Raw genomic sequence first — 13283 nt, 5'->3', positions numbered from 1 at the left:
ATGTATACAAAACTCAATAGCATCTAGGCTTGGTGCTACTAAATAACATGGTTATTTTTAACATTAAACTAGAATAGGTTTCTAGTTTTAACATCAAACTAGAATAGGTTGCCAAGGATTAAAAATACGTCTGAAGCCATGAATCTATAACATGTAGTATAACACTACATGCATCAATAAAGACGGTATTGCTTTTGTGCCAACTGTTTCTTCTCCATGTCATTTGATCCACTATGACTGAGACCTGAGCGGTGAAGCCTTGCTAGTGTGGTGCAGTAATTATGGTGTTATACAGGAATAAAGAAGAGCTGGGTTCAAGTCCTCAGTGAGAGAGCAAACTGGGTGTCTCTGAGCATAAAACTACCTCATAACCCTGGTATATGAAGATAAAAGAGAGCAGATAAGAGAGAGGAAAAATGGGATATAATGCAATCATAAATTTTAAAAACAGATAAATGGTTGTGAAAGAATTCTAGTATTAGAGCTGCACTTTGCACCATTATTTATGGGATGAACTAAGATTACTGGGATAGAAATTAATAGTCTATATACTTCATAAAACATAGGTGCAATTATGCAAGAAACTGCCCAAAGTTATGGTAATAACTTTGTTATGGAGGGTGAGTGTATGTACATTGTCCATATATTGAAAAATAAACAGAATTTACCCAAAGTTTGTATATTTTGAAAAAGATATAAATACTAGGAATCTAAAATGATTTTCCACATTTTCATCCCATGTGGCTCTGTGCTTGAACATCATAACCACACATGGGAGTTCCTACTTGTGTCTTTCCTTCTGGTAGAATACCAGTCAAGATCCATTTGAATAACTTCAATTCCTCACACAAAAAGTGCAGGTATGATACAAGACAGTCACTCTTTGGCTCACAGAATGCATAAGACATGGAGTCCATGTCTACTCTTTTTATGCAAGATCTTTGGAAGCAGTTTCCAAGTAATACACGAAGAGTTTTGAGGATGAAACTTGTCTTTCTTTTTGATAAATGCAATGCAGCAAGTTACAAAAGTCATGTTTTTCAGAAACTATATAAGGAATTGGCTTGGAAAGGTAAACAATAACAACAACATTCCAATACTAATAACACAGATTTGACAATAAGCAAGTGTACCTGCCATCTCACTTTAGTCAGCAGCATGACATCTCAACAGGCACAACTGTACAGTATTTGCTATCTTTAGATAGACTTGCCTTTCTACTCCAGCACAAAAGGCCTGTGATGTTGCTACTATGCCAAAGAGAAGAGACAAGGCCAAGACAGAAAGAAAAGGACAAAGCAATCTGAGAGCACAAATCTTTAAATTACAAAATAGAATCTAGGTCATAACCTATTCATTAATTAAGAATAACATTTCTAGATCCAAATCACATGCAGGCATATTTAATATTTCCATGTATATATGTGTAACATTTTAAGCCTTCTTGTGCTACTCTGAGACAATCAGTGAATAAGGATGCATGGAATAGAAAAATGATAATGTACTTAATGTAGTTATCCCTCTCTTAAAATATATGAAACACAAGAAAGAGTTAGAGAAGTGGAAAAAAAATAAAAGCTCTAAAAACAATGACAAAAGAAAAATGAACATCAAAATAATCTTTTGTAAATTTTCTGTAACAGACTCTAAGAAGATAGTCACAATCATTCTCAATAAAAACCAATATGAAAAATTTAATAACATACTCATTGTTTCTGCAAAATAATTAATTGCTTTTTTCCCATTCATCTGTTGGAAAATCTGAAGATATATTGGAAATAATACTGCATTTCTTCTATAGAAAGTATATTTTAAGAATTTATTTCTGTTGGAAATGGATCTATTATTAAAGAGCATAAGGGACTTTTCAGAGGACAATCCATGAGTATTGCTGAATAGGGCTGATATATTCAGGAACTTAATAAAAACCTGGTTGTTCTCCCAGGCCTTGAGACAGGGTGGTTGGGGAGCACCTTTAGTTGTGTTTGCTTTATAGCTAGGTATATTGTTGTTCTGGTCAGCCGTGGTGTCTTTTTATATATTGCTTTTCTTCAGAAATTGGGTTGCTCTAAATTATGTGTGTGTATGTATGTATGTATGTATGTATGTATAAACAAACACACACACACACACTTGCACTATTGCCTATATCTCCAAATACATAGTGACACAGTATATTATCTAGTGTTCCACAATGCTTGTTTAACATGTCATCCATGGGTTTGAGGTTTGGTATTGTTGGTATGCTGACAATACCCAAATATATCTGTTGACACCAGGCCAGCCAAGTAAGGCTGTTGAAGTTTTGTCTCAGTGCTTGGAGCTTACGCAGACCTGGATGGGAGGAACAGACTACAATTCAATCCTACCAAGATCCTACCCCTGGCTGTGGGCATTAGAGCCACCTGAATCTAGGAATTCCATCTTTAACCTTGGATGGGACTGTACTTCCTCATTCAAGAGTGATGCGCAATCTGGGAGTCTTTCTGGATTCACAGTTCCTGCTCAATGAGCAGGTGGCAGCTGTGGCCAGGAAGGCCTTCACACAACTCTATTGGGTGTGCCAGTTGCCCTTTTTCCTGGATTGGGAGGCCCTTCAGACAGTCACTCATGCCTTAGTCACTTCACAGCTCAGCTGTTGCAATACAGTCTATGTGGGGCTGACTTGAAGGCCACTCAGAAGCTTCAACTAGTCCATTGCAGTAGTAGTGCAGGGAGTAATGGGCATGCCTCTGTATGTCCATGTGACAACCCTGCTTTGTGAGCTGCACTGGTTACCAGTATGCTTCCAGATGTGATTCAAGAGCTGGCTATGACCTATAAATCCCTACATTGTGTAGGAACTGGTTAGCTGAAGGCTGCCTGTCTCCCATGATGTCTGCCTGGTAGGTATGAGCTGACAGGGGTGGCACGCTCTGGGTCTCTTCAGTTGAACAGTGTCATCTGTCAGGACCCAGGAAACATGCAACCTGCCCTCTGGAAGGAGGTTCCCCCTGAAATCTGGGTGGCTCCTTTTCTGATGGCATTCTGGAAAGCCTTAAAGACTTGACTGTTCTCCCAGGTCTTGGGTTAGAGTGGTTGCGGCTCCTGTCTGATTTGTTTGGAGGTGTCGGTGGAATCGCCATTGATTCTTCTTCTCTTTTATACTTTTATTATATTGCGTTTTCTATTTTGTTTGGTTTTGTTGTATATCACCCAGAGTCAATTGGGAGTCAGGAGGCGCCTAAATGGAATAAATTACAGGTAGTCCTCAGGTTACACCATTCATTCAGTGACCATTCAAAGTTACAACAGCTTTTAGCTCATTTTGTAGCAAAATAAAATATTTTACAATAACTTCAATCAATAAATTAAAAATTTATCTGAATAAAATATACTTTAAATACATCAAATATATATATTTTATAGGAACAAACCAGGTAAGGTGGCTTTTTATCTAAAAACAGTCTTAAAAATAAGATACTGATAGATATTTCTTCATATCAATTTTCCCCCAAAAAGAAAACAAAGAGAAAAAAAGTATTTTAACATTTCTACCAAGGGGTAATCCTCTCTCAGATCTTGGATCTGGAGCAGGACTCGCATAGTTCCATTCTTTCATAGTCTAACAAGAGAAAAATACAAATGAATTTTGTGTATGTGTTTCTTCCAGGTAGAATAGCAGGTGAATTAGACCTTTAAGAAGAGGAGTGTCAAATTTCATACAGAGGCTTTTCAAGCTATATCTTTTAATATCTAATTTTTAAGTAATTTTGTTAAACAATAAAATGTGACAAATTATGTGCCACTAATAACTCCTGTTGAGAATACATTTGCCAAATTTCATATAGATATTAAGAGTTTGTAGAAAAGAAAAATATGTTCTCAATAAATTAAAATTCTCCTTTCTGTGAATGCAAGAGAGGTGATTGCCAGGTGTTGTGGTAGAAGCAGAAGATAATTTTGCTGGTTTTTTCTATAGAATATATCAGTTGTTTCTAGGTCACATCAATGAATAATACAATTTAGGATCATCCACTTCCCCAAATAATCTGACCTATTTCTAAATTCTGTGATATATTTCAGGCATAAGATGAATATGACACGTTTCTATTTACAATTGCATAACAATTCAGGTATGTTTCTTTGTCTAATGAACAAATGTGTGTGTCCAAAGGAACTTGCAATAAGCAATTATTTCTGCTCAAGGTAACTTAAAGTATCACTTAGCCTCATTACCCACTAGAGGCCTCTGTGTTTCATAAGCCAGAGAGCTCCCCACCTAAATTTTATAAAAGTTCTTGCTGTTTGTACAAAAGTATTATATGAATATAGATCAGAGTTATCATTCAGTTAAGCAGTAGTTACCACATCTTATTCCTAACTGTAAAGAATATTAAAACCTATCTGCAACATAGTTTTAAATACTTGTTTTCTGTATGGCACGATAAGCCATGAAACTGCCATTAATTCTTAAAGAATTGTCTCAAAATTATTTATGTCTCATTTCAACTTCCTTTTGGAGAACAGTAATCAACTTATGTTAATTGACTGAGAAAACAAACAAGAATTTAAATAAAAACTTACATTTTGTTGTACAGTATATTGCATTTTTTATTCTTTGCAATGACTATGATAGTAGTGTTCTTTGTACACCACTTAGAGTTGAACCAGCTTATAAATTTAGTAAATAAAGGAAGAAAACTCAGTATGTCTTGTTACTAAATACTTTCATTTTTGAGTTATAATTTCCACACAGGTTTCATTGACAATATTCTTAGAACAAAATGACCTCAATGCATTACTTTATCAAACTAATTAACAGGTTCTTGAGCCAATATCTAAATGTTAAGCTATTAATGTTTCTGAACTATAAATGGCCCTCTCTATGCTTTTGCAGCAAAATCTTACAGAGAAAATGTAATTCTATCACTTCAGTGATTTAACACATATTTTGTGAAGTTAATATTCTCAAGCAGTTACAGAATAAAGAGCTATTTTAATTAACCTTCTCTGATTTAAATAGTGGGAAACGGAGATAGACAACTTAAAACAACAGTTAAACAATAATAAGGAAATATTTTCTGCATGAAATGTAAACCACAGATATTTGTTTCTTGGATCTTAATATGTATTTACCTTTTAAAAATGAAAACAGCTTGAATGTATCTTCCTTGCTTTTTAAGCCTACATCTCTCAAACTGTGCTTGTGCAATGCCTTTGAAACTATGCTGCTTAAGCAAAAGGAATTGCATAAGCATTGTCTGAGAAAGGTAGTTTTAACAAGAAATATTTTAGGATTATTATAACCAAGAATAGATTGTAAACATGAATGATTGCTGTTTCCATTCAGAAGGATATAATTTTTTTTCTTTTTTCTTTTATGTAAAGGAAGAAAAGTCATTATCAAATACACTGATGCAACCATGAATGAATGAAGCACTGATTGGTTTTCACCCATTCATCTTAAACTTCATCCTTTATTTATAAGATCTTGTTTACACAAGAAAATTAACTACTTCATCTATTTCTCATCTCACTCATAGTACCATGTGATCCATGAGGAGATATGCAACTAATGCTTTGTAAAATTAAACCAAAAGTAGTGAACACCACAGAACTTATGTATAGCTTTGTTAAGCCTATTGGCCTCAAACCATATCTAGTTCTGTGCAAATGTACATGGACATGCACATGTGAATGCATATTTCATTCAACTCAATACTAAAAAACCAGAATGCATGTTAACTGAAATTCTGAAAGCACTATTAATTTACATGGGTAGTTATCATGTAACAAGTTACACGTGCAATTAAAATGTTAACACTTGTATATCTCATAAAATAATCCAGGTATTTTAAATGTATACATATATTCTGCTCTGCCATCTATCATCCAGAAAAAATAAGACTTTGCTATGTTGTATTATATTTAGCTGAAGTTAGCTTCTCCCTGATAGCACAAGCACTGATATCCTCTCTTAAGCAGCTGGTACATAAAACAGATGTCTAGTTAGAACACTATTTGCCTTCTTAGAATTGGTTGTAAACCGTAGGCTTTAATTTTAATTGAGATTAAAGTATATTGAATTCTCTGGATTTCTTCATCTTGTACCAAAATTAAGGAAGCCATGACAGAACCTCTGTCAGTATGTTAGAAATAAAATCAAATATACCTTAGTTGGTTTAATTACATTGCTAGGTCATATTTAATTGTGCCCATCCAATGAGAGAAAAGCATCAGCCAATAGTACATATTTCACTCTTATTTTCTCCCTGTTTTTCCCCCAAATCTGCTTTCCCTCATCTGCTCTGGAGAAGATCTTGGGGAGCACATGGGCATGCAGGCGAAAACAACATCATTAAATCGTTTTCATACAACACTGCACATGATCTACTGAAACCAAGGAATATTTAACTGGGAATCCAATAAATGTCCTAAAATAAATTACTGAATACAGCAGAGCTATCAAGGCCAATGCTTTTTCAAATATTTATTAAGAATCCATTAAAGATTCCTTTGTTGCACAATAACAAAGCAGTTCATACTGCCCTCATGCAGTTGGCACTTAAAAGTGCCTAGTTCTAACAACATAGAAATATCCATGAAAATAATATGAAAGATTAAACATATTCAATTAATAACAGTTCAAATTACAAAAATAGCCAAAATAAAACTTGGGAGTGTGTCACTATGCTCCCCTGGCCTATTCCATTGTTCACACTACAAACACACAACCTACTAACAGAAACTATCTTTGTCAAATAATTTAAAATCAAGGCTGGAAAATCAAACATACACCCCAAACCCTATGCTATAATTTCCTGAAGTCAGAAATACTTCTCTTTGCTAGTTCTGTAGAGTTGACTCTTTATTCTCCTTTTACTATGACTGTACTTTCAAAACCAATTAAATGTGGAGAAGAACAAAAGCAGAAAGGGATTTAACAAGGTGAAAATTGTCTTTAATAACTTTAGGAATGCCAAATCATGTTCCAAGACTTTAAAAAAAAATCCAGACTTCTTAAAAGAAAGAGGAGGAAGAGGGAGAAAGAGGGAAGGAAGGAAAAAGGGTCAGGTTGTCCTAACATTTACTTTTATATACAGCATTATCTTTTTCTGTTTGCTCTTGAAAATGTAGCATGTCTTCAGCAATATAGACTTTTACTTTTTTAGTTGTAAGATGATACCTGTTCAACTGAAAGAGGAATTTTATAAACATTTGAGCAAACCAGCTTTCATATATAGTAACATATCCTACTTGAAATTTAGAACCTACACTTCGGATCCAAAATTGTATTCAGCGATATTCTTCTCTAAAAAGAGTATTTGTCCCCAACCTGATGTCTTGCAGATATGTTGGACCAGAAATCCATCATTTGTATACCAAGCTTGGGATTTGATCCAACTCAACTGAAGAACATCAGATGTTTGCACAAGATGTAGGTGGAAACTAGTCAACTTTCACCAATTCCTCATTCATCTCTCAGCTACCTGAAAATATGGCCTAGAGAACTGAAGGTTCTCTTGAGAAAGCATGGGAAGTACTTCTTGCAAAAGAGATAAAAGGAATTAGGAATTACTGAAAATTGCCACTGCATCATCTTCCTCCCTCTGGAAGATTCCACTACTTCCTAGTTACCTCCATAAACAGTGTACCAGTCCAAAAGGTAAATAGATCCCTTATATTTTATCATCTTGCAGATCTGCAATGGACCAAATAGAAGTATTTATTTTGCATGGGATTTGAATTAATTAATGAGAAAACTTTAGCCACAATGGGTATATGCATTTCGTGAGCAGTTACAAGTCCTGAAAACTAGGTACGTTACAGTAGAACATCCAATATAACCGCAAACATTTTCTTACAGCTTACAGCTGGATGCTTGTAAAGAAACAGAAAGAGACAGTGCACAGTCAGTTAGCAGTTTTAGAAATGGTTGCAAATTTTAGGCCATTGTGTATACTGCATACAATGACCAATGCACTCTGCGCATTGTGACCTAATTTAAGTCTTGGAAGCCGACTGAAAATTTTGTTGCCGTTTCAAAAAACACAAAAACTATTAATGTTCTGGAATATATTAAACATGCAGATACTTCATCATGAACATTTAATCGATTCCCTACAAATAACTGCACTTAATATGACCATCAATCTATTATTTCTTCAAATATAATCTTGCTGTTCTAGATTAGACCTGAAAACATTTGTCAAGTTTTATGTTTTTCATTATGAACCCACAGTTCAGCATGTGTATTCCCTGTAGGTAAGCACAAATATATTCATGAACACAGGTGAACCATATATAGAACTACAGAAAGAAGGCTGCTAAAAATATTAAGTCACTTTGCATGAAATCTCAGAAGAACATACTTCAGTTCAAACCTGCAAGCATTTTTTTCTTTACCTTTCAGAATAAAGAAAAGCAATTAAAAAGAGGATATATTTATTGTTTTAAAATTACTTGGAGAAGCGCATGATCAAGTTTTAAAGCTTTCACTTTAAGTAAATAAAGATAAAATAGTGTTGCTTTGTACTGTATGCTAGAAAGGAAACTATACTGGCATGAATTCCAAAGTTATACTTCCTTCTGGCTCTAGTCTTACCTCATTATACATTAGCATCCACTTCCAAAAAGTCCTCTGGAGTGCACAGAGGTGCAAGTGTAGTACCTGTCTGCAACTCTTAAAGCAGTTGCATATGTTCCTGGGATTGCACAGCTACTCTGTAAACTGGGAAGATACACGGCTGCTTTAAAGAGTTGCAGAAAGATGCTACATTCTTATTCAGACCTGCTTCAAAACATCTGATGCACCATACAGCCCTACTATATATATCTATAAATTTAATAAACATCAGTATTTTATAGCAGATAAGTTTCCTTTTACTCATTCATTCATTCAATTTGTATGGCCACCCAACTCACTAAATGACTCTGGGCGGCAAGCAAAATTTAAAAAATAAAAACAATTACAATAATACAAAAATTAAAATACATAGCTGTGAATAAATCACACATCATAATTGCTAAATTAACCAAGAAATGGGTCCCTGCACATTTTCCTTTAAATATTTGGGTATTAAGCTGCACTATAGTTTCATGAAAATATGATTTATCTAAATGATTTTATTCACCTTTAAAGATATCTCACATTGCTTTCTCAAGCACAGTCACGCACACTGCCACTAATTTTCAGTGCAGCAGGCATCCCCCCTTTCTTATATATTAGAAAGCTTGTAATGAGCATGTGTATAATTCTTACCTTCTGTAAGACAAACAACTAGCATATAATAACACTGTTCAATATAATGGAACAGAAAGTGCTGATGATTTCTGATAGCAAGAACTGCGAATTTCCATCATACTAGAAATCTACTGCTGGTCAGAGTAGGTAGTTTGACAGTATAGTCTGTACTCAGATATATATATTATTGTATATATTATTGGTTATTATATAAATATATAAAGAAATAAAAGAAATAAACATAGCCGCAAGTTGTAGAAGTCATTGCCTATACTTGGTCTTTAGCAGCTGACTACTGTTACAGTGCAAAAATATACTGACTAAATTCATGTTAGGTTCACTCTATTTCATTCATTTTTCCTGTCAGTCCTGGGGCTTTATTTCTAGAACTGTATTAGAACTTGGTTTACCAACAAATTTAACTCCATTAGGAATAGCAAAATATCTCCAACATAGTGAGTTATACTTTATAGGACGTCAATGGAGCCCAGATGTACAGTATGTTTTGTTTTTAAAAGATGTAAAAAAAAAAAAAAAAAAGTTGGAAGACCTGAACACTTTTCAGTGTTTTTAGAGGTGTCTAACAATATAAATTTGATACTATGTATACATCCAATAGAGATGTATCAGGCAGGCAGGCATTAGTGACAAATTTCAGTAAATATAGGGAAGCCCAGAAGTATTACTTTGATCTATACTCCAGGGCAAATTATGTGATCTAACTTAAAATGAAAATAGCTGTTTAGTAAAAGGGGAAAAGGAGGGCTTGGTTAAGACTTATTTCATCAATTCTCTTCTCCTCTTATAGGATCCATCAGCACCGTTCTGTTCTTGAAGAAGCAGTGAACTGGGCTTACCTGCTGTGTCTGGTACCTCTGCTGGGCCTGGGAGAGATACTGGGCCTGAGGAGGCAGATGCTGAGGTTGTGGTTGCTGGTTGTAATATGGCTGTTGGCAGTAACCAGTTACACTTTGTGGACCATACTGAGATGGCATCTGTTAAGGGAAAAAAGCCAATACAGTTATGAATTGAGGACAAAAATCTATGTGTTCAACTCCTAAAGATCATAAACACAATACCAAATGCCGTGGTAAGAAGTCTCTCTCAACAGAAAGGAGTTAATTCTAAACTCAAAGAAATAATGCAATTTGCTAAAACCATAACTCTATTTTCAAGATATTCTATCAAGGGAAGCATACAGCAGTTCTTTTCTACAACACTGGTTTTACTGAATAATTTCTTTTCACATTCTCTGAAACAACCAAAGAAACCATTATCAATTATGTTTGTTCACTGAACCTATGCTCAAAAACAGCAAAAGGTTTTTTATAGAATACCCACAGCTTGCTAGTCAGTAATACTTACTAGAGAAGTGATCAGAATAATTCTATTTACACCTTTCAATTTTCTACCTAAGGTTTGTGCTGCATGAATCATCCCATATTTCAAGATATTACAGAAAGGAAAATTGGAACATAGGTGTATGTGCATACCAGATTTCAGAAAAATCAATTTCAACAAATTTTAGAGAAGTACTATGTGGGATCCCATAGTATCCTCAGACCAAAGGGCACACAAGAGAGTTAAGAACTTTTGAAAAATAAGTTACTTGAAGTATACTTGCAAACCATTCCAATTACAAAAGGCAGTAGCTATAATTGTAGAAAGAGACTCAGAAAGGCTAAAGCACAAAGCCAACCTAGGCTTGCAAGAAAAGCTACAAGCAACAAAAAGGAAAACTGTGTTGAAATGGACCTAAGCAGAAGTTAAGTAAAGGGAGAGTTAGGGAGCATCTGGCTAATATGAACAAGTTGAAGTTGCTGGGACCAGATAATTATAACTGAATGCCTTGAAGGAGGAGATCATCTCAGAGAATCTTTCTACCATCTTTGAAAAATCATGGGGAACATTTATAGTGTCAGAGGACTGGAGATGGTGAAATATTGTTCTTCACTTCAAAAGGGAGTGAAGAAGATCCAGACTGCTTGATGTCAATAGACAAAACTCTGAATCAGCTTATTAAACTGTCAATTTAAATGCACTGAGAAAAGAATGCATCACTTGATATGAGTCAGAATAGGCTTATTAATAATAAGCCAAATTAACCTGATCACCCTGTTTGATAGTGTAGTAGTTTAGTCAATCATAGGAATGTGATAAATATAATGTACCTTGAGTTCTGCAAATCATGCCAAAAAAAATTCCCTTGATATTCTAGTAGAAAAGTTATCAAATGTGGGATGATCTGTGCTACCATTAGATGGATACAAACCTGATTGAACAATCATTCAATGACCATACACCAATGGCTCCAAAATCAAGTTAGAAGAAAGTGTTAAGTGGTATAACATAGAGGACTGTGCTATTCAACATATCTATAAATTACTTGAAGGCTGGAAAATATTATCATCATCTGTAGATAACACAAAGATAAAGGTGATAGCAAATGCCTTAGAAGACAGTATCAAGATTCAGGAGGATTTGACAAAGGGCAGAAACCAGTAGGATGAATTTTAGCAGGGAGAAAAGTAAAGTCCTTCATTTGGGAAGGAAAAAAGCAGATGGGACAGAGGCAAAAGGATAGGCAAAAGGAAGATGGAACAGAGCATAAGTGGCAGCAGTACAACTGAAAAAGATGTGGATGTCTCTTGGTGGATCACAAACTGAACATGAGCCAACAGTGTGTTGAAGCTGAAAAAAAGGAAATACAATTCTAGGTTGTATCAACAGAAATCTAGCGGATGGATGGATGGATGGATGGATGGATGGATGGATGTTCATCTCTCTTTTACACTGGACACACCACACCAAGAATACTGCATCCAATTCTGGGCACTACATTTTAGGAGTGACACTGACAAACTGGAGCATATCCAGAAGAGAGCAACCAAAATGATAAGAAGCTTGAAGGGGGGGAAGAGGCAACAGGTATATTTAGCTTGAAGAAGAAGGGGGGCAGGGGGACAGAAACATGAAAGCTATTTTCAAAAAATGGAATAGTTGTCATGTAGAAAATTGGGTAAACTTTTCAGTGCTGTTATTAAAGATAAGCCAAGAAACAAAGAATTTAAATCACACAAAAGCAGATTTAAACTGGAGATCAGGAAGAATTTCCTAAAAGTAAGAACCATTCAACAAAGCCTCCAGAGGTGGTAAACTCTCCTGTGCTGGAAGAATTTAAACAGTAAATTAGAGGTATGCTATCTATCAGGGATTTGGTAATAGTGGATTTCTTCACTAGGCAGGATATCGGATTAGATGATTTCTAAGATTCCTTCCAAAGTTTACACTTCACAATTCTATAATCAGGTGATTATACAATCCTATAAGTTAGTAAGTTTGTAATATTTAGTCAAAAAAATGGACAAATTGCCATTCCTTCAACTGAATAAAAGGAGCTAATTCTTAAAAACAGTCACTGACAACAACTTCATTGTATTAGCAGACTTCTAGGGCTGCTTCCCAACCACAAAATCAGCTTTATTTAACATACTAAGCCCAGATTTCCTCAACAGCACTGAAGCAAATGCAGAGGCCTTGTTTAGGGGATTGGAATGCTAAAGTAGGAAGTCAAGGAGTAATCGGAATAACAGGCAAGTTTGGCCTTGGAGTACAAAATGAAGCAGGGCAAAGGCTAATAGAGTTCTGTCAAGAGAACAAGCTAGTCATAGCAAACACTCTTTTCCAACAACACAAGAGACAACTCTACACATGGACATCACCAGATGGTCAATACCGAAACCAGATTGATTATATACTTTGCAGCCAAAGATGGAGAAGCTCTATACAGACAACAAAAACAAGACCAGGAGCTGACTGTGGCTCAGATCATGAGCTTCTTACTGCAAAATTTAGGCTTAAATTGAAGAACGTAGGGAAAACCACTAGACCACTCAGGTATGACTTAGATCATATTCCTTGTGAGTACACAGTGAAGATGATGAATAGATTTAGGGGATTAGATTTGGTAGACAGAGTGCCTGAAGAACTATGGACGGAGGTCCGTAACATTGTACAGGAGGCAGCAACTAAAACCATCCCAAAGAAAAAGAAATGC

At 35.2% G+C, this 13283-nt stretch overlaps 1 protein-coding gene across 15 annotated transcripts in view; it reads right to left on the bottom strand.

Annotated features, from left to right (window-relative positions):
• Positions 1-13283, bottom strand: part of ARID1B (AT-rich interaction domain 1B) — a 414597-nt gene that overhangs the window by 298102 nt on the left and 103212 nt on the right. For all 15 annotated transcript variants that reach the window (XM_088142352.1, XM_088142359.1, XM_088142353.1 and 12 more), the window contains exon 3: positions 10084-10221. In XM_088142352.1, coding sequence (XP_087998478.1) covers positions 10084-10221 — 138 coding nt within the window. The remainder of the gene's footprint in view (positions 1-10083; positions 10222-13283) is intronic.

Source organism: Python bivittatus, unplaced genomic scaffold, assembly GCF_059951505.1.
Source record: "Python bivittatus isolate LINGU-HERP-01145 unplaced genomic scaffold, Pbiv_v1 ctg000020_np1212, whole genome shotgun sequence".
NCBI classification, from domain to species: Eukaryota; Metazoa; Chordata; class Lepidosauria; order Squamata; family Pythonidae; genus Python; species Python bivittatus.
The sequence above is the reverse complement of the archived record's forward strand: the minus strand, read 5'-3'. Positions and strand labels throughout refer to the sequence as shown.